Raw genomic sequence first — 23,178 nt, forward strand, 5'->3', positions numbered from 1 at the left:
TGTGTATAATTTCCTGTACTTCCTTATTCAGCATTACCTTTGTGTACTAAGGACCTCTGTACTGCCCTCTATCGGGTGAAATGCCTACACGTCTCAAGAGTGACCAATATAAGAAGCATATGACCCAAACTCTTCTATTGTAAATGCAGGCAAGACATTTTAGTCATGATCCACTAATGTCTACAAGTATTCATTTTTTAAATTAATAAAATAGACCCAGGCTACCCAAATGGATCCGTGAGTTATAAACTGAGAGACCAATATTCCAGATAAAGAAATAAAAGTCATTTTATTCAATAGCATTTCCTAGTTTCCTAAGATAAACATAATAAATATGCATTAGTTATTATTTGTTCAGGTTAATGCCTTTTGTGACCACCCTCCTGGTCTTCCCATGTCAAAACAATCATGTTCCCAACATCATTCTGAAGTAGGGCAAGAAGTCTCAAACCTCCCAGTAATTTTCTTTCCACTCAACTGTGCTGCCTCTCATATATCATGTCTTTATGTTTGATAATAACACTGTCAAAGTTGTTATTTCCCATGCATGAAAGCAGAAGTGATTTTTGAAATACTGTATCTAATTGTTACTGTATACAGACTGTAAACAAAGTTTCCTTCCTATACTTACACTTCTTTCTGTAAGCCAACTTGCACAGAGTGGAGGGTAGGCCTGGGTTGTTGGAAGGAGACTAACTCACTGGTAATAAGACACTGGAAATAAGTAATAAGACACTGGCTGTGGGAAAAAACGGTCTTATTACCACAACAAGCAATGCCATCACTGCAAATTTGTGGTTTGGCCATCATATAGATCCAGAGATCTCTGTTTTGATATAAGACAGAACTCTAAGAAAACTGGCCAGAGTGTTCGATGACAAACTGCTTAACATACCCTGGTTACTAAGTTCTATTTTATAACTCATTTACAGATATTCACTTGATTTTAAAACGCCATTTGTATGAGTTTGATTTTTTTATTATTTTTTTCCAATTATCTATTTTAACTTTACACTTACCTTATTAGGTATATATTATGGTTATCGATAGCAACTACTTATTATTCAACATTTGGGTCCAACAGAGAACTCAATACAGTTTTGAATAGAGACACAATAAAAGCAATAAATGGGTGAGTGAATAAATGGAAACAATCCAAGGCATAGAGAGATGAAACTACTTCGCCAAATCATATCATACATGAGTAAGAGTCAGGTCTCAGATTTTGTATTGCTCTACCAGAAAGCATGGGTTAAACAGACAGAAAAAGTGATAAAAACCTCAGAAAACCTGAAACCTGGAGGATCTGGTGGGGGGTTGCGGGAGGGGCGCGGATGACTATATTTGGGCTACTAGAAATATGTTTCTTACTACGTATTATAAGCAGAATTCAATATAAGATGCATCCATCTTGACTAATAATAGTGTTAAATTTATAAATAGATTGCACATTATAGCAGTATAAGAAGGTCTGAAGTAAGTAGTATTAGTGCTATAAGGTTATTAGCATGAATTTGCTTCAACAAGTTGATATTTCAAAGTTCTTAATTATAACCTATAAGTTTTTGCAATGACAAATTTAAATTTGTCCAAGACATTTATAAAATAAATAGCATTCTTCAAAATATATCTTATATATTAACAATGAAAATACCTAATATCCATAGATGTTACAAAATATTCTACTATTTAAAATTATAATTCTAATCAGTGATGAATTGATAGGCCAAATGTTCAAGATAAATAAGCTTGGATAAAATTTTTTAAAGCAAAATAAAATCAAATATTTTATGAAATATGTTTTTGATTTACAGGCATACTCTAAATAAAAAACATATATTCTTTTTCTTTTATCAAACGTAAAACAAGTGAAACATTAGCATATATACATTTCACTAATGTGTAGGTTTTGACATGTAAAATCCATTGTCTAATGTGATATTCGGGATACAATATTACTTTCGGCATTCATGTTTATCTTTCTAAGTCTCTATGTTTACTACATAGTACTTCTAGAGAACTTTCCAGCAATTTAATCAGATAATATTAGATCAATCCGTGTGTACCTAAAAATTAGAAAAATCACTTTATTTTTATTTTTAAAAAATATTCAAATAACATAACTCTTTATGAACATCAGCCAAAACGTATGTCTTTAAAACGCATTATCCTAATTGTTTAAAAATAACTGCTACGATATGTTTCATTTTAAGTGCTCAAGGATACAAGGATAATGTATTCTTGAAAATAAGTACTGCTAGAACATACTCAAAACTGGGCTATCCAGACCACGCTTAATATCTTAATGCTTTAATGTTTAAACCAGGTTTTGAGTAATGGATGTGAATCTCCAAGTGAGCAAGTCGTAACTATGGCACACTGGAAATAAGTATTACTAAATACTTTCATTCCCTCTAGTCTAGTCCCTAGGGCATACTCTGCATTTCCCAAAGTGGACTGCACTTAAGTGGCTTGGGAGTCATATCAATGAAATGAGTTTGCACTAAAATAATATCAACAATGTTTATCAACAGACTAATCACAGCAATGCAAAAAAGACCACTAAAGAGTCAGAATCAAGTCTTATTGAGCCATACTGGACCTCTATTTGGGTTTTAAACAATTACATACAGACCTTTCAAATGTCAATGCATGCACATAGTTCTACAAGACCAAATTTTAAGGTACTTTTAGTCAGATACAAAAGTGGAATTTTAATGTGACCAAAACGGCTTTGAAAGGTTTTTTTCTCTTTCTCATGGAAAAACTTATTTACAAAATTGACAAACATGATGAACTCAATACAATTGAATAAAAGATAAGGTAAAGCAGTGGTACCCAACCCCCAGTCCACAGACCAGTACTGGTCTGTGGCTAGTTAGGAATGGGGCCACACAGCAGAAGGTGAGCAGCAGGAGAGCAAGTGAAGTTTCATCTGTATTTACAGCCACTCCCCATCACTCACGTTACCTCCTGAGATCCACCTCCGGTCAGATCAGCAGCTGCATTAGATTTTCATAGGAGTGCATGCAAGGGATCTAGGTTGTTCACTCCTCATGAGAATCTAATGCCTGATGAACTGTCGCTGTCTTTATCACCCCCATATGGGACTGTCTAGTTGCAGGAAAACAAGCTTAGGGCTCCTACTGATTCTACATTATAGTGAGTTGTATAATTATTTCATTATATATTATAATGTATTAATAATAGGAAAAAGACATAGTAAATGTAATGCACTTGAATCATCTGGAAACTACCCCCACCTCCCCATTTGTGGAAAAATTGTCTTCCACAAAACCAGTCCTTTGTGCCAAAAAGGCTGGGGACCTCTGAAGTAGAATATTTTATTTTAATAACATGTTTTGGTTATTTTTATACATCTAAGAACAAAGAAAACCCAACTTGTTAGTCAAAGTGTAATTGAGCAAATTAATTATCATCCTACTGAAAAGTAGTACATGCTGAGCATAATAATCTTCGAGTATAATACTTTTTAGACTAGTGGGGGTAAAAAGGCCAAAAAAGCTTGAATTGTATGTTCTGCTTGAAAATATGAGCATATTAAACAATAAAATTGCTGACATTATTGCTTTCATTATAAGTTTTGCTTTTTCTTAGGATACAGTAGTGGAACTACATCCCAGGTACAGTAGAAGTTGTTGTTGAATGCTGAGTAATACCAAACGATGTTAGCAACAAATATTTTCCCCCATTTTATTGCATATTAACCTTAAAAAAAGTCCAAAGAGAAAAAATAATAGTGGCTGGGTGCAGTGGCTCACGCCTGTAATCCCAACATTTTGGGAGCCCGAGGCAGGTGGATCACAAGGTCAGGAGTTCGAGACCAGCCTGGCCAAGATGGTGAAACTTCGTCTGTACTAAAAATACAAAAATTAGCTGGGTGCGGTGGCGGTCACCTGTAATCCCAGCTACTTGAGAGGCTGAAGCAGGAGAATCCCTTGAACCCAGGAGGTAGAGGTTGCAGTGAGCTGAGATCACACCACTGCACTCTAGCCTGGGCAACAGAGCAAGACTCTGTCTCAAAAATAATAATAATAATAATAGTTTCCACCATCCCAACAAAAACAGTGTTAACATTTCCATATTCTTTTTTTGAGCGAGACAAAGAGTGTTTTAAATATTTATAAATAGGCTTTGGGCAATTGTTTCTCCTATGTGGTAACAGTAGCAATGATTTAATTGTACAGTGGAACAGCTTTAGAGTATTGCATTTCGACTTAATCCCTACTTAAAAACACAGGAATTGATTAGTAGCCCCCACTCTTAACCAGAGGAATTCAGGAATTTATATCATCGCTATTTGTAAAGATATAGTAAATAATACCACTATTACATAAGTAACACTTGTATAGGATATAAATCAAATATACTGCCATATTATAGAATGTCTAGGATAGTATTCAGAATATTTATTATTATATTATTTTAGTATCCAAAATGTGTACTATTATTGTTTATTTTAGTATCCAAAATATGTACTATTATTATATTATTTTAGTATCTAAAATATGTACTATTATTATATTATTTTCATTCAATAAGAGATAAGTTTGCAAATTTAGAGAAACATTTAACACAGCAACTTAAAATAATTCTGGGTGTTTGTGCTAACAAAAGAGCAACAAAAATCTAATTGCTACTTTTCATTTCTAGAGTACATTGATATTTTGCTCTGAAAAGAGATCCTCCTAGTGTGTATTATTTCAAAAGCAAATAGGTATTCATTAATAATTTAACATATAGAACTCAATGATGTGTGTATTCCAGACGTGTCATAGAAGTTACAACAGACTCTGAAAAGATGTCAGTACAGAGTTAGGACTTTGATGAACAGGTCTGGACATAAAAAACAGCTTCAGAAATACAGGGACATAATTTCATTCTACAGTAAAGACAGTGATTTGTGTGGCTGTGTGTGTTCACTGTTTTCAACACCTCTTAATCTCATTTAAAGCAAAAGAAATTAATTTTATAAAGGGAGTGGATAGGAGTGAGGTAAGTATTGGTAGCCATGACAGTACTAAAATAGGTATTCTTTTTAATTTGGGAGTTTTTTGTTTATCTATCAACTGTACTTATTATTTAACTGTTAGTAAGAAAAAGCATATAATTAGGTTAGTTATTAGGCCAGTTTTAAAAACATAAAAGTGGCAGATTATAAAAAGGCCTCAGTGGTATTTCCCCTCCCACTTGCTCTTCCAGAATGCTGTGACCCAATATTAAGGTGGTAACTGTCCCCTCCTTTTGAAACTCGGTGGGCTTTGTAACTGCCTCAACTAATAGCTTATGAAAAAGTAATGCTATAAAATTTACAAGGCTTGGTTATAAAAGCCATACCACATTTGCCTACCCCTTAAGACACTCATCTTTGGAACTCTGAGCCATTTATGTTAGATTAAAGCTGCTATGCTGTGATAAAGTCCAAACTAGCCCCTGCAGGAGACCACGTGGAGAGTCTTTGAGAACACAGGAAGAGAGAGGTGGACAGCAAGCCTGCAGCTGCCCAAGCCCCCTGCCCCTGCTGTTGCAACTCTGACCACTGTCTATCTCATTGTTAGTACCTAAGAAACTTCTAGCTAGAGATGCTGAATTGAGCCATTACTGAATTCTTGATACACAAATACCATAAGCAAAAACAAATGTTGTTATTGTTTTAAGCCATTAAATTTAAAGATTATTTGGTGTGCGGGTAATCGAAGAACCAACACAAATTTACTAACACTCAAGGATATGTAGCAATTACATATATTTGAATATATACATTTGCACAAACACATAAAATATTTCCCACAAGCTGCAGTCAGTGAAAACATGTTAGACCGATTGAAGCAATGTGGAGTCTATGGTTCATGCCATTTAAGTACTGGGAAAAAAATGAGGTGGCAAATAGTGTATGCTTGTTCTCAATTTTCTTGAAGAGCTAACATATTTTATCTATGTGGATCTAGCTCTCAGAGCACAATTTTACCTACATTTAAATTTCAATGACCATTTGAGATCATTTACTAAAGAACTAAGTGTCTTCATTCCTTCTCTGAGACCAAATATTGGACAAACAGCAATTATTTGTTATATAAGAAATTCAACGTGTTTATATAAGTTGAAAAACAAAACGAGCCTCATATATTTAGAAACAGCAAATGAACCATGACAACTCTTATAAGGAAGCAACACGAGTGTGCATACCTGCTCTACGAATTCAGGAGAAAAGACAAGAATATGAAGACTTCACCAATAAATATTCTCAGTGATTTTAATCAGCTGATTCCCTAGGATAACTGATTAATTAAATAGATCTACTTCTGTCATAAAAATATGTGGAAGACCCACAGTTGCTGAGTAGATCATCAATTAAGTGAGAGTTGGGTCATAATATGGTTTTGATCTCCATGCCGGCATCTTAGTGTGCAGAAGAAAATAGTGTTCTATGCACAGAATTGAGTATTTTAAGTCAGGCTCATTTGGAGATAATTTGGTTTAAGTCTCCCTCCCTCTTTCAGCCAACATTCTCCTCTCCTCTACCTGTCTGGGTAAAGGACTTCTATAGCACCAGGGAATAAGAATTGTGATCTTGGTAAATTTCACCAGGAACCTCTTTGGGAAAGTGACAGAGGCCAACTCATCTGGATAATAATGGATGAGTCTTACTCTGGAAAATTTCCCAAATGTAAAGTTTTTCTGAATGAACTGTACCTTATAAGCAAGCAATTTGGGGGCTCTCTGCCTCCTTTCTTTCTCACTCTCTCTTTCAGCCCCTTCGTGCACCCTCACATACACCTCGTCAAAATTACCTCCTTCTTTGACTCTTTTCCATACCTACCTTCCTCAAAAAGAAAAGAGCTAGGAGGAGACATCAGGACTGGACTCGGTAGCAGAAGGTATAGCCTCCTGCATCTCATCAACGTAAATCTGAATTTTAAACTTCAATCCAGTAAATGTGTCTTCAGTGCCAATAAAGAGCTACTTGTATCACACACCAAAAGGAGAGTAGGGGTAATTTACTCGTTCCTTCTTGCCAACATTGTGTTTGGTCCATATTTTTAAGTTTTAGAGTGACTTGAAAATAATTATTTGTCTTTTACATACATTTCTTTCTACTTTTATTTAAAAAAATCTATTTTTATTCCCTGGTGTTGGGACTTGTGACCCATCTATTCCAACAGTTAAAAAATAGCTAATGAGGGAGCAAATATTTTTAAACTAAGCCTTTGCCTATGGCATACATAAATGTACAATGTTATGTATATTTAATGCATTTTTATTTTTAAATAAGTGATATTCATTTTAATCACTTGTGAATAAAATATTTACAATCAAATGGCTAAACTAAAGATGAATGTAAAACTCTAGTTCACTTTTTAAAAGATTATTGTATTTACAGTTTAAATAGCTTACTACTAACGGCCACATTCCAATGTTGCAATAAACTTTTATCTATTTTTATAAACATGTTTTCTTTCTGCTGCTATTGTTCATTCCATATGAGCGAGGGGCTATCTGGACTCATTTCAAATGTTCTTATATTTCATGTCACTCTAAGGAAAGCTTTTCCCAGATAAGTTGCAAAGAACATGTATTTTTTAATGACGGGTATTTTATCATCTCCAGCCATTCAGGTTATAGGTGTGGGATCCTGTTTTATATGGCACCCTGCTACTGTGGAACTTTTCTTTTAGCTGTTTGAGTTAGAAAGTCTTTGCCAAACAAAACAGTAGGAGGGAAACTGTAAAAAAGCTTTAAAATCCTAAAAAAAGACATAAGTGATCAAGCAGCAATCTAAACATCAACTAGAGGACTATTCCCATGACCTACATTTGAGAAAAAATATAAGATGTAGAGAATTAATAGAATACCAATTTAGATCCATACACATTGTCCTTAAAAGTAGAAATTATTTCAACCAATATATATGTAAGCTGTTGTACTAAAATTATCGTCAAAATCTCAGATGTTAAGTTAGACAAGTCTGACTTCATAAGATTTTTTTTTCCAAAATAAGAGAGTAATATAAAATTTCAAAAGAGAAATTTTAAAATGGTCTGCTCAGACAAGCTCCCTGAAATCTAAAATCAAATCGGAAAAGTAGAATATCCTCAATATTTGCCTTTGACAAACATTTAATGTGTTATATAGTAAGTGACTGATACAACTTTGGAAGATAAATTTCCTGTCTTGGATTCAGGCACACTGATCTTTTACAAGTATGTGATTTATTTAAACCACTTAAAAAATTGGAATGTATATAACTAGATGAATATTAAAGTAAAATATATAACATAGCCCTTAGTATTTGAAAGGCAAAATATCTTCAATTATTCAACTTGAGCTCAACTCAATATTGTAACTATACACATACTTTAATCTTAAGAATAAAGGCTAGTTATCAGAAAAGGCAGTGAACTTGTGTAGAGCCCAAGATCCATCCATCAGTATGTCTACTAATCAGGCATTCCCTTAAATAACAGTACTGAGCACTGGTCAGGAGTCAGGTGCTTTGGACTGTGGGCATTCACACTCAGGGACCATTCACGTGCCTTATAATCTCCAACACTCTGATACTGCAGGCATCACTGCTGGGATTTCCAAGGTTCAGAGAGGTTAAGTCACTTACTCAAGTTCAAGGCAGAATGTGAACAGGGACACAATTTCGGAAGCACTTCCTCTCACCACAGCTGTCCTCAAAAGCTATGTGGGGGAATTCAGGCACTTATTCGATAATACTTTGAGCCTTGGAAGAGTTCATTAAATTTGAATAGTTTAAGCCCTAAATTCAACTTGGGAACAAACCTAGAATAAATCATATCATTTTATAGTCCTATCCCATGTATCTACTTAATGTAAGGTCAGGAGGCATTTTCCAATTACTTCTCACAAAGGGACTGCCTTTTTTTTTCCTTTTGTCCATCTTTTCTCTTAACTAGCTATGCAAGAAGTGTAGCCTTCTAAAAAGTATTTCTGCCTTATCCTTCTAAATGTCACTGAGTATGTCCTAAATCAGTTTTTAAAAATCTATCATCAATTTCCACTCTTGCATAATACTAGAAGGTGGCCATGAACATTACTATAGGAAAGACTATTTTGTAGGCAGCTTTATAAAACCACTGGGGAAACAAAAAAGAATTTCGAAGAGGGCTAGCAACAGTTTGTACCTGAAATATAACTTTAGTTGGTCAACATTCATCAAATAATATTAGCGAAATCTATTATCTTTCCTAACACTAATTCTAAAGTTATACCAGCCTATTCAGTTTCTCTCCAGCAATAATCAAATATGTGAAATTAGCAAAGACTGTATTAAAGACAGAAGTAAATTTATGAAGATATAAAGATAATAAAAATGTCTAGAACTCTCTTAAAATTAATGGTGGCTAGTGAAATAATAGCTAGCATGTTACAAATTGACAATTTCAAGGAAATATATCTAACCTAATCAAACTAGTAGTGTTTTCCTAAAAAATAGTTTTGTGACCTTCATTATACAGGACCAAATACATGAACAAAGTGAGAGTCAATTGCCGATGCCAGAGAATTGAAAGTAATATGGTATTGTTCTCTCAGACTGATTTATTTATTTTTTTATTTTACATTGAGCACCTACTTACTATGTACTAAGAAATGGGTGTACAGTGATAAGTAGAAGATAAAAGATACATGAACACTACTTTTAAAATACTTATGGTATAGGTAGTGGCTAATCAAAACAAAATATATACACATACACACACACACACACACACACTATAAACAGCAGTGACAATGGGATAGAGAAAATTAGTTTCTTTTGAGGATAAATAAAAGTCACCCTCTGTGAAAGGTGACATATTACTACTACTCTTAATCCTATTTTGGCTTCTGTTACTTCAAATGTAATACAATTAAAAAGCCTTTAATGTTTTAAGCCTTTCTATCTAATTGAGTTCTAACTGCAGAGAAACGCAGAAATACAGATACACATAAGCAAGTATAGGTAAAGTGCTATATGGACAAAGAGGCAGGACATGTAAATAGAGGACAAGAAACAGTTAATTTAGCAGTAGCTTCCACAAAGTAATACAGTTAACGCTAAGAAGGAAAAAAAGTGGCCAGGTATAGACAGTCTTGAATACCAAACCAAAGTTTCCAGGCTTTGTCAATGGGAGGAAGGGAACCATTAAAGAACTTAGAATGTGACTTTTTTGACCTAAAGACAGAAATGCCATTTGACCCATCAATCCCATTACTGGGTATATAACCAAAGGAATATAAATAATTCTATCATAAAGACACATGCATGTGAATGTTCATTGCAGCACTATTCACAACAGTAAAGACGTGTAATCAACCTAAATGCCCATAAATGATAGTCTGGATAAAGACAATGTACTCCTGTATACCATGGAATACTATACAGCCATAAAAAGAATGAGGTCATGTCCTTTGCAAGGATACGGATGAAGCTGGAGGCCATTATCGAACATATTATCTAGCACATTAACTAACATAGGAATAGAAAACCAAATACTGCATGTTCTCATACATAAGTGGGAGCTAAATGATGAGGACACACGGACACATAGAGAGGAACAACACACACTGGAGCGAATGGAAGAGTTGAGGGTGGGAGGAGGAGAGAATAAGGAAAAATAACTAAAGGATACTAGGCTTAAGACCTAAGTGATTAAATAATCTGTACAACAAAATCCCGTGACATATGTTTACCTAAGTAACAAACCTGCACTTGTACCCCTAAAGTGAAAGAAAGAGGAAGAAAGAAAGAAAGAAAGAAAGAAAGAAAGAAAGAAAGAAAGAAAGAAAGAAAGAAAGAAAGAAAAGGAGGATGAGGAGGAGGAGAAGGAAGGAAGGGAGGGAGGGAGGGAGGGAGGGAGGGAAGGAAGCAAAGGAGGGAAGGGAAGGAAGGAAAATATGACTTTGTGAAAGCTGATAATTCTGGAAGATTATTTTACAAGGAAAGTATGATGAATGGAGAAACAGTGCTTATAAATACCATTTAAGGGACTACTGTAATGATTATTTAATGAGGACCTGGATCACTAATGTATCAATGGGACTGAAAAGAAGACACAGGTGTAGGCCATACTGAAGAAGAAGACATTTCATACATCAGTAACTGTTATGGACTGAATGTTTGCACCTCTTCAAAATTAATATGTTGAAATCCTATCCTGTAATGTGATAATATTAAAAAGAAGGATCTTTGGGAGATAACTAGGTGATGGGGGTGGAGCTCTCATGAATGGCATTAGTAACATGATAAGGAGAGACATGAGTGTGCTCCCTGTCTCTGCTCTCCACCATATGAGGATAGAATGAGAAGGTGGCCATCTGCAAATAAGGAAGTGGGTGTTCACCAGACACTGGATCTGCCAGCACCTAAATGTTGGACTTCCCAGCCTCCATAACTGTGAGAAATAGTTCTCCTGCTGTTTAAGTCACCCAGTCTATGCTATTCTGTTATAGTATCCCTAACTGACTACGACAGTAACTGGATACAAAGTCAGCTCTTAAAATCCAGATTTTAAAGGAAAGATTTGCACTCCTGGCATAAAGCAGGGTGGACAACGAGTTTGATTTTAACCCAGTGAGATTGAGGTGGAGATGGTACATCCACCTGAAGTTTATCAGGGAAGGCAGCACTAGAAATGCAAATTTGTCATTCTCATAGAAATGACTGTTGGTATTGGAAAGACAGCCAAAGAAGAGAGGATAGGCAGAGAAAAGCACTGAAAACAGAATCTTAGGGGAACCTTAAACTAAGAGGTCATGAAAGATGTCAGAGATGACAGAGAAAGAGCAACTGGGGAAATAACTGATTCATTAGAATAGAGAATAATGGAAACCAAGGAAATGATATCAGGAGTAGTCAGTGAAACTAAGTGCTGTGGAGAAATTAAGGGATCCAAGGACTGAGAACAGACACTGGATTAGGAAGAGTGTTTTACTGGTTGCTAATTACTAGTAATGTTTCAAAGATCAGAGTCAAGTCTCAGAAGTAATGACTGCTGCCACATGCCTGAAAACCCTAGAGAAAGCTCTCTCATCATCTTTCAAGGCAAAATTCTAGATGACTCTCTGCTTTATCTTCAATGATATATTTGATGACGTATCCCTGTAGCAAATACAAGTGTCAAAAAAAGCAAAGTAAAAGGAGTATGTGTCTCCATTTCTCACTCTTCAATATGCGATTCTAGAAGGAAGCTATCAGGCTACTTATTATCATTTGCCTCTAACAGACAAAATGACTAATGCATTTGGAGATGTTCAGATTATTTAGAAAGTCAGCCATAAAATGATAAAGAAAGGGCAGACCCCCTAAAATGCTATTCAACGGCCTTGTCCCCTATTCATTATATTGAACCATACTCACACAGGCTTAGTATAAAGTTCTAAGTAACTTGTAGGACTTCATCAAAGGGTTTTTATTTAATCATATCACAGTCCACAGGTTAATATTTTGAAAGAATATGGAAAATTAGTAATTATATCAAGTTAATATCACAGTATTTACCAAATAATTTTTGGTGAAGTTGAATTAGGATCTAATTAAGAAATTGTGGGTTTACATACCTGTGGTACCCATCTGGAAGACACAAAGCTAGTCACTTCTATTACAGACAAGCCAGTTTGGGAAAGTCGATTGATAAATTCAATTTTTATATCTGTAGGAACTATAACCTATGAAAACAAAAAATATTTTATAAGTAAATTGTATAGGTTCTATTTAAGCACAAACAGAAAATTACTTCCTAAGTCAAAGTGAGTATTATTTGTAATTTATAAATTCAAGTAGCAATTGAGAAAAAAATATAATCAGATAATATATGAAATCCATGTAAATCTTTACAATCTTAAATTTATTAATTTTTAGACAGCATTTGAAGTAAATGGTGTAAAACTACCTTTTCATTCTGCAATCCATCCCTAGGCCCAACTTCTACTATTTTAACAAACTCAGGGAGTCCAGATAACTGGGATGTTTCCTGAAATGCAAAATGTAAGAACAAGATAACGTAACTTTTAGATTGTTACATTTGCTTATTTGAAAAGTTAAACAATTGCACTTTGTTATACTCTTACCCCAGAGAATTAAAATACTGAAAAATCAATACAATGACATCATGAAAATGCACTATTTATATTACTTGCAACATGAAGTATTTTTTCCTTATAACCAAGTGATATTTAGTCTAGTTATAATTAAAATTCAAAAGATTAATTTATAAAATATAATTGAAGAATAATTGATTTACTCAGGACCTAAAGATCAAATCTGTTGGGTGATTCTGCATATGACAATAAACTAACTACTGTTAAAGTTCATTTAAAAATTACATCTTGACCAGGCACAGTGGCTCACACCTGTAATCCCAACCCATTGGGAGGCTGAGGTGGGAGGATCATGAGGTCAGGAGTTTGAGACCAGCCTGGCCAACATAGTGTAACCCTGTCTCTACTAAAAATACAAGAAATTAACTGGGCATAGTGGTGGGTGCCTATAATCCCAGCTACTTGGGAGGCTGAGGTAGGAGAATCCCTTGAATCCAGGAGGCGGAGGTTGCAGTGAGCTGAGATCGTGCCATTGCACTCCAGCCTCGGCGACAGTGCGGAATTCCATCTCAAAAAATATATATACATATATTTTTATATATATATATTACATATATATGTAATATATATTATATATATAAATATATATATTTTTATATATTTATATATATTTATATACTTAGATTTACATTGTTATTAGATTATTATTATATTGCTATACTTATAAATGTATATAAATTATATATAATATATAATTATAAATAATATATAATATGTATTATATATAATATATAATATGTATTATAAATAATATATAATACATATTATATATAATATATTATCTATTATAAATATATATTTATAATAGATAATATATATTATGAATATATATTTATAATATATAATATCTATTATAAATATATATTATATTATATATAATATATATTATAAATCATATAATATATAATGTATAATAAATAATATAATATATATTATATATATTATATATCATACGTAATATATATTATATATCATATATAATATATATTATAAATCATATATTATATATTATAAATCATATATAATATAACATATATGATATATAATACATCATATATAATATATAATATATATGATATATTATATATACAGGCATGATATATATTATATAATATAATATATTGTATAATATATCATAATACATCATATATATGATATATTATGCTATATTATACATTATATATATTATATATGATATATAATATATCATATATAATATAAAATCATATATAATATATATTATATATTATATATATGATATATATGATATATTATATAATGTATATATTATATATAATATATAATATATTATATAATATATCATATATATGATATATCATATATATGATATATTATATATGATATATCATATATATGATATAATATATAATTTGTATTATATATTATATCATAAATAATATAGATATTTTTATGTGTATATCTATTTACATATATATTTATATATTTTTATATATATTTATATATTTATATATATTTATATATTTTTATATATTTTATATATTTATATATATATTTTTTTCCCAGCACTTTGGAAGTCCAAGGCATATTTGCTTGAGCCCAGGAGTTTGAGACCAGCCAGGGCAACATAGTGAAACCTCATCTCTCTTAAAAAAAACAATAAATCAAAAATTAGTCAGGCGTGATGGGGGTGGTGTATCCTAAAGTCCCAGCTACTCTACTTGGAAGGCTGAGGTGGGAAGATTGCTTGAGTCCAGGGAATCAAGGCTGCAGTGAGCAGTGGTTGTGCCACTGCATTCCAGCCTGGGTGACGCAATTAGACCCTGTCTAAATAAATAAATAACTCTTTAAGTTAAAAGACTATTTCTACTTCCATGAAGAGGTATACAGGATGCCACCCTCTCTACCTTGAACTTGAATATGAATTTGGTTTTGGGAATTGGGCCTAGAAAACTGAGGCTAGAAAAGACAATTTGCTGCTTATTTTTTCTCTAGGTCACACAGCACAGCTACCACCTAAGTGTCGCTCCCTGAAAGACAGACCTATTCCTAGTGGAACCTATACCACAATAACCCACTGGGAGCAGCCTAGCTCCAGCCAAATGTAACAAACCCCTTTTTCTACCTTTTGCTAAAATCTGAGATGGCAAATGGTCTGGTTTCTGAAACCTCTGGTTTCAGACTAGGTACCATGGATCTAATTTAGAAGATATATTTGCCTTCTAAATATGCCATTTAGAAGGCTGTTATTTAAAATCGGGGGAAAACGAAACAGCCTTTGAAACTGTATATTGCAGTTAAAGTCAGAAGCATACTCCATCTTTCCAGACTGTACCAACATAATCTCTTGGTACCTCTGAGCCGAGTTAAGTTTGGGTAACCCATATTCAAGTTCTTTAAGTGGATAGTTGACAGAATCAGCCCAGAACCACAGAACCTGTACTTCAAAAGTTTTTGTTTGCTTGTTTTTGCCTTTTATCAGGAATGATGAATTCAAGCCAACCAGTTTATATTGTCACACTCTGTCCTTGTAAAAATTAAAGCATACATGGGTAAGGTGGCTGTTTTGAATGCAGAACCAAATTCAAGTCTGTGGAACAAAAAATATTCAAAGGCCATTTTTAGGGTCCAGAGCTGTTATTGGTTTTATCAGCATTCTGAGCTATCAGCAAAAGAACCCAGATGGTCCCCATTACAATGTTTACAGACCACTCTCTACAATTTCCATGAAATTAGTCAATTCAATAAGCAAAAAAAGCAACCTAGAAACAAAGAATTTTCTTTTCTGCATTTTCTGTGCAGGTTGTGATGCATGAAGTTAACCTGAGAGAGTGGAGGGATGAGAGGAAGGCCTGGGGTTCCTCAGCTTTAAACTCCATTTGGATGACAACATGAAATCATGCCTGATTTACAAGATGCCTATAATTTCAACAGAACAATAAATAAAAGATATGACATGGGAAGGTGAAGTAAATAAGAAAAGCTCACTCCTCTTTCTTATTACCTCTAGTCTTCAGTTGGCAGGAATGAAACAAAAACAAAACTAGGCAATCTTAAGCCATGTGGTCTCATTATCACTGATTGTTTCTTGAAACTGCATTTGAACAACAATTAGCTTGGCACATACATGGCAGAAGAGTTCTCTTTTACTCAATGACAATGTTTGCCAAAAAAAAAAAAAGAAGAAGAAGAAAAAGAAAGGTACGTAGTGTTTTTTAAGGTAATAACCATATGCCTCCTGAATACAGTTGAAGAACTGAGGACCTTTCTTTGCATCAATGTATTGTAGCTGGCATTATTAACAAGTAATCTGAAGAAATTAAATCACCGATTATTAACAATTATGGCCATTTCAATCAAAGCAGAATATGTGTTCACTTGACATTGTTTTTGATTCCTCTTGAATCTAATGTTACTATTTAGTCTTTCTAGACTATCTGAATTAAGCCAGTGACAGAAGTGACAGAAGAAATTATCCAATATGATCAACAAGTAATTATTGAGTACAGTCCATATGTCATGCATTGGGCTGGGGCTGGTATATGCCAACTTAGAGCCAGTAATAAACAGTCCAATTATATATAAGTGTAAGATAGAAGGTAAGGAACAGCATGTACTGGGGAATATCTGGGGAGAAATATGTTCTGGTGGGGAGATAATGAGCTTATTTTTGAATTATTGAATTCTACGTGCTTGTATAACATTTAGTTGGATTTGCCTACTAGGCATTGTTTGTGCATATCTAAGCTCATTAGAAAAAAAAGTCAATACAGAGATAGTAATGCTCAGGAAGAGACTAAAGATCAGTAAGAGAGGGCTCTTAAATCACACATAGTCAACAAGTATGAAAGGCAACCCATTTAAAAATGAGAAACTAGAGGATGACCAGGTAACACCAGCACATGCAATGGCTCACACTGCAGGAGCTGCACTTGGGGAACCTCAGAATTTCATAATGGGCTGTAGGCATACCTGCCCTTTGCCTTAGAGAGAGATACTATCTCTCTTTCTATGGCTGTTTGCTAGACAAACATTCTTGAAAAGATATTCTCAAAGAAAGGCAATCAGTGCCTTGCTAATAAAACATGCAGATAAGCAAGGGTTCTATAAAAATTGTTCCTCAATACTATTATTAACTCCATTAATATCCAATTATTTTCAACAAAATTTTTATTGATTTTATTGATTTTATTGATCATCCAAGATTCAATTTGTCATCTACTCAAGAGACTTCTGACTTCCGCAGATGGAATTAAGTTATTTCATTTCTGTATTTTCATAACATTTTGTAGAAGCCTATTTTAAAGCATATCTATGAGTACTTCTTTGCTTGCCTGTTTCTCCTTTTTTATTAAAACCCTCAGAGTTATCAAAATGGATACATAATAAGCACTTGATCAATGTTTGACTAAATGAATGAATAAAATTTGGACAAGTAAAATTGACCTTTCTTTTAGCTAACACATGGTAAGTAGCATTATTATAGTTATTGGGTATAGGAGGTGAATCATTCAACCAAAACTCCTGCCCATAACTAGCTTACATTTTAGTGCTATAGAGATCTGGAAGCAACTGTGAGGCAGGGATGGGGAGGGACACTTTTCTTACATACTGAATATATGAAAATTAACGAATGACTTGTAAGTTACAAGGAATTGTGTTGCATTTTAATGTAGTCTGGAGAAGTTAGAAACATACTTCTTAAACAGGCCAATAGTCTAAAAATTTATTTTTATAGCATTTAATGTCCTACATTACAGAGCTCAGTATATCCTGTTTAATGTGCAGTGTAGTATATGATACTAGCGAAAAAACAAAAGATGTTTTATCCAGAGTGAATGTTTCAAAAGGCTATGTTTTATGGCTGAGCGTATGCCCACGTTTGGCATCAGATTTCTAATGGTTCACTTTCATAGAGTAACAATAAAAGAAATACTATCTTGAATTTATATGTTACTTTACTTTTCCAAAGAACTTTTCTATCTGCGTTTCATCTGTGAAGCTACTCTGTGAGGTAGGCAGACCTGAAAGAGATTAAATGACTTCCTAAATTTACCCAGCTAAGCTCCCTGGCTCTTATTCTAGTTTTCTTTAGGTTAAGATTAAATACATCACCAACTATTGAGTTATGGTTGAAGAAAATAATAATGAATCATTCTTTTATACAGAACATAAGTAATGTGCTTCACTCACATTTTTCAATCTTACATAAAATTAAATGGAAGGCATATTTTGATGGGGATTTCTCTGAAATATTTAGAGTGTGTGTGGGTGTATCCCATCGTGTGTATGCTTGTGTGTAGCACACACATTTCTCAGCAGTAATAATGGATGACTTCTATATATACAATCAACCCTTCTAATGGTAATAGATATGATTGCTTATTAGTCAGCCTACAAGTACTGCTTTTTTTTTCCCTAGGAAAATAACATCATCTATAGTAGAAATTTCCAGACATATTTGCTTATGTTTCATGCGCTTCATTTCTTGAGGAGTATTTTTTTGTGTAAATAAGGTCTTTATGAATATTGAAATATTCTGTTTCATAGCCAGTATTCCCAAGAACTGCTATGATGTTCCAATCAAATGTTCCTATTACACAGATGAGAGGGCTGAATCAGGAAATTGTGTGACTTTCTTTCAAAATTAAATTAGGCTTTTTAAGGGGGCATTAGAGATCAGCTTTTCCAAGAAAATCTATTTTTGTTGTCTCATTTGAAATATGCACATGGTGCATTTTGTGGTAATGTTAAACTCTCCACATTCTGCTATTTATTGCTTTTTAGATATTAATTTCTGTTTTAATCAAATATAATGAGAAATACAAACTATTATCATTTATATAGCAGATATCCATAGAAACCTTGATCATCCAGAGCAATCAAAAGACATTTCTCTTCCTGGGTATCTCTCTAGAATGGAAAGCTGACTCAACAAAGCTGACAGTGAAACTGTTCTTTCAGAATACCTATGTGCCAACGTTGATTCACAGGCAATCTTTGGCAGTTTAATAAAAATTTATTTGTAACCATGCAAAAATAAGTTTGTAATGTACTATTATGTCATCTAAGACTCAATAAACAATATGTCTTAACTTACTACATCAAAAAGTAAAGGAAGTTATCTGCTTACTTTTTAGCAGTTTTTGAACAGCCAGAAGAGAAGTGGAGAATTGTGCTACACTTTGTTTTCAACAGCCTTCAGTAAAAGCTTTAGGAGAGATTAAAAACAAGCTCTAGAAATGATAAAAGCCCTCTCTGTATATGTATCCTAATATTAACTCTTGGAACTCAATGGAAAATCAGTACAGAGTATCAGTGTAGACATACAGCATAAATAAATACAAGTTTCTCCTGGAAATCATGAACACTTGAATCAATCAAGAGTAGCTACAAAAAAGCAAAAGAAAATTATACAAGGGGCATTTGCCACATATGACAGATTGAAATGTAGTAGAAAGATGGACAAGGTAAGATCATCTAAAATTGTTTATTCAAATTTTTAAAATGAGGTTTTTAGCATCTTTACCATATGTGTTCACTTACTACTTAAATAAATTCCATTTGTTTAAAAGTAGCTTGAGCAATAAATGCAGCCAGGTGTTTAATATTCATCAATTAATTATTGTTTTAATATAAAACAACTATATTATGAATAAAACAAACTATGAAAGAGGAAATAGAAAATATGAGATTAAAATAGATAATAGTAAGTAGATTAGAGAATATTATGTAATAGAGAAAATGAAGAATATTAAGTTTATAAAACATGGATAGTAATAAAATAATAGAAAAAACAAAAATGAGACAAAGTACATGTAAGAAGAAAAAAATCAAAGAAATCAAGAATAGGAATTTTTAATGCAAGAATTTAATAAAGCATTAAAATAATTCAAAACAGAAAAACTTCTATGAATTGATAGAGCACAAGATGCTGTAAACATGATAATGCTTCTTTAAATGGTGGCTGTTATTTACATTATTTATTTTAATAAATAAAATTATTTATTCTTGTATTCATGGCAATTTAACATTGAAACAAAATAAACTATGAAAAATAGCCAACATGACCTATAGGTGTTTCATTACAATTACAATCATTATTGCTATATTGAAGGTTAAGATAGTAATAAAAGTGTTACTTTGAAAATCAAAAGGAAATGTTTGACTTCAAATATTTTATATAGAAAATTTCTTCTCCTTAGTGTCTTCACCAACAAAATTTGTTTGATCTCACACTCTCCCACCTTGCTGTCAGTCCCAAAATTTATTTTGAAAACTACGAAAATTGTTTTTGCCCCCTGCAAATACAGAAGTGTGTGTGTGTGTGTGTGTGTGTGTGTGTGTGTCTGTGTGTGTCTGTGTGTATTTGGTAAAGCTTAATTTTCTGGGATAAAATTGTGATATGCCAAGTTTCCTCATGGAAATATTTTCTGGGATGATACATTTCTGAAAACTACGGTTTATAATAGAAAATGAAACTATTCATATTAAGCCAGTTATACCAGCAGCATGTCCTGATAGCCACAAAGTTGAAGGAAACTATTAAAATGCATAAATTGTCAGAGTTTTCAAGTTCAAACTCCTAAGATGGCATAGCAGTGTGTTAGCTGAGGACACTTGGTTTAATATTTAGCTAAGAAGACATAATTCATCATTCTAAACAGTTATTTTAATTGAGGCTGTTATTATTTACAAAAAGCAATCAAATTTCATTACTTTTTTTTGTTATGCCATGTTGATTATATAACAATGTCAAATTGGGAAATCACATCAGTGATGTGCTATGAGTTTTCAGCTTTATAATACACTCTATTAAGCACAGTAAGACTACTCAGTCATCCACACAGTCATCAACCCAAATCCATTCAAACTTCAAATAAAAATTTTCAGATATTAATGAAACTTCCATCAAAATACAGCTTTATGTAATGTTTCTTTTCTGATTGGCAAAAATAAAAATGAGCATTTGCGTGACTACAGACACACAACAAAAATTCTCAGAAAACAACAATCTATGGTCCCTTATACTTCTTGATACGTGAACAGTGTTTTATATTTGTTGGAGATGAATTATTGAGTGCTAAAGGTGGCAGAAGGGGTTGAGAAAAATGTTACCATATCCTAGTGAAGTTAGGTGAAATCTATACCTTTGGAAATTTTTATTTCTGATTAATAGACTATAGCGGATGTTGTGAGATGTTGCTCAGGTACTCCTAGGGTGGAGAAATTCTCAGAAACTAAAGTTTTGGCAGCTGATGGCATTTCACTGGGCCCCTTTTCTGTAATCGCCCTCAGCTACAGCGCCACTTTACCCAAGGTCATGCCCCCATCCTAACTGGAAGGGCCATATCAGCTCCTGGGATTCCTGTGTGACTCATTGAAGCCTCTGTTGTGAGTACATCATAGTTCAACTTATTCTTCTACCTAGTTTTATATCCTTTACTTCCCCACAGTTATTGAATCCAATGGCAATAACATCCCGCAAACAAATCGTGGTCCAGGAGACTGTTCCCAGGGAACCAGACCTAAGAAAATTAGTGCCAGGAGTGAACTGAGGAAGTGGTCTCCAAAATGGGATTTGAGAGCTAGATGAGTTGCTGGTTAATTTTCAGTTATTTCATATTCTTCGAAGTAGGTGGGATATTGCTACTCCCTGGCAACCTGCAGCAGTGTAATTATTAACATATTCACTAGTTCTCATTCAGGACAATTTTGCACCCCAAGGGACACCCGGCAATGTCTGGAGAAATTTTGGTTGTCAAAATTGCTGGGCACTACTGGCATCTAGTAGGGTAAAAATCTTACAATGCACGAGACAGGACTCCACAACAAAGAAGACATCCAAAATCCATAGTGTTAAGGTTAAGCCATCCTGACCTATACAATAAAAATTAATGAAGGATATAGTTCATCAATTAGCTTTGGTTAGCTGCTTCAATGTAAAAGTCATGATCCCTTGCCTAGTCTATACATCTTAGCCAATTTTCAGACCAAAAAAAAAAAAAAAAAAACCACAAATGACTGAAGAAGCAGCCAGATGTTTATGATGAGGACCTTGTAATACTAACAGAACTATATAAAGTAATTCATATAATCTTTCCCCAAAGAGATCTATAGGCATTCATTTGAGTAAATTTACACTGGGTAAAGAAGAATACCAAAAATTTCAGATCTTGGATACAAGGTTCAATTTGACAATGACACTTGGAGACCCAAAGTATCATTATATCCCCATTGTTAAAATGAGAAATAGGAGGACTGCATAATAAGTGGAGTCCTGGGTCCTTATTCCCTGTGGTTATTTCTCAGTCCCTGAATATATAATTGGAAATAACATATTTAGTATTAGGAACAGGCCTTACTGCATCTTAGTTCCTTGACTTGTAATGTAAGAGCTATTGTAACAAGGAAGGGCAAGTAGAAGCTTCTGAAATCTCTCCCTCCTCTCCTTCAGCTGAAATAGTAAAAAAAGAAAAAGAAGAGGAAGGGAAAGGAGGGGGAGGAGAAGAAGAAAGCATATTAGGTGAGCCAGCAGAGATTATTACCATCCTCAAGAATCTAAAGAAAGTAAAAGATACAGGGGTGATGGCCTCATCAGCAACCCCCTCTAATCACCAGTACAGCCTCTACCCAAACCTGAAAGATGTTATGATTTTGGAGGATGACACTAAGCTACCATAAATAAACCCCAATTGTAGCTTCTGTCCCAGTTGCAGTATTTTTGCAAAAGCAAATTAACACTGCCTTATTTAAATGGTATGCAGCCTCCAATGGATGAATGCTTTCTTTTCTGTACCTGAAAGAAAAAAACAGCATTAAAATTCCAATTTGCTTGGGACAGACAACAGCAGATTTTATAGAATTCTCTCAGTGCTATATTCATTCACCTATTGTCTGTCATAATATATTTCAAAGGGACCTGAAATAGCTGGACATTCTGCAGAACATCACATTGATCCACGGTATCAAGACTAACCAAAGTTCTAACTATATTAAAGGAAACTCAATTAAAATGAATTAATAAATTATAAAAGTAATTTAAGGGGCCTTTTAAAAAAATGCAGGGATCCA

The 23,178-nt window shown here is 33.5% G+C and overlaps 1 protein-coding gene across 2 annotated transcripts in view; it reads right to left on the reverse strand.

Annotated features, from left to right (window-relative positions):
• Positions 1 to 23,178, reverse strand: part of HMGCLL1 (3-hydroxy-3-methylglutaryl-CoA lyase like 1) — a 143,931-nt gene that overhangs the window by 93,510 nt on the left and 27,243 nt on the right. For both annotated transcript variants that reach the window (XM_016955682.2, XM_016955683.3), the window contains 2 exons: positions 12,918 to 12,998; positions 12,586 to 12,693 (listed from right to left, as the gene is read on the reverse strand). In XM_016955682.2, coding sequence (XP_016811171.1) covers positions 12,586 to 12,693; positions 12,918 to 12,998 — 189 coding nt within the window. The remainder of the gene's footprint in view (positions 1 to 12,585; positions 12,694 to 12,917; positions 12,999 to 23,178) is intronic.

This window comes from Pan troglodytes, chromosome 5 (assembly GCF_028858775.2).
Source record: "Pan troglodytes isolate AG18354 chromosome 5, NHGRI_mPanTro3-v2.0_pri, whole genome shotgun sequence".
Taxonomy (NCBI): domain Eukaryota; kingdom Metazoa; phylum Chordata; class Mammalia; order Primates; family Hominidae; genus Pan; species Pan troglodytes.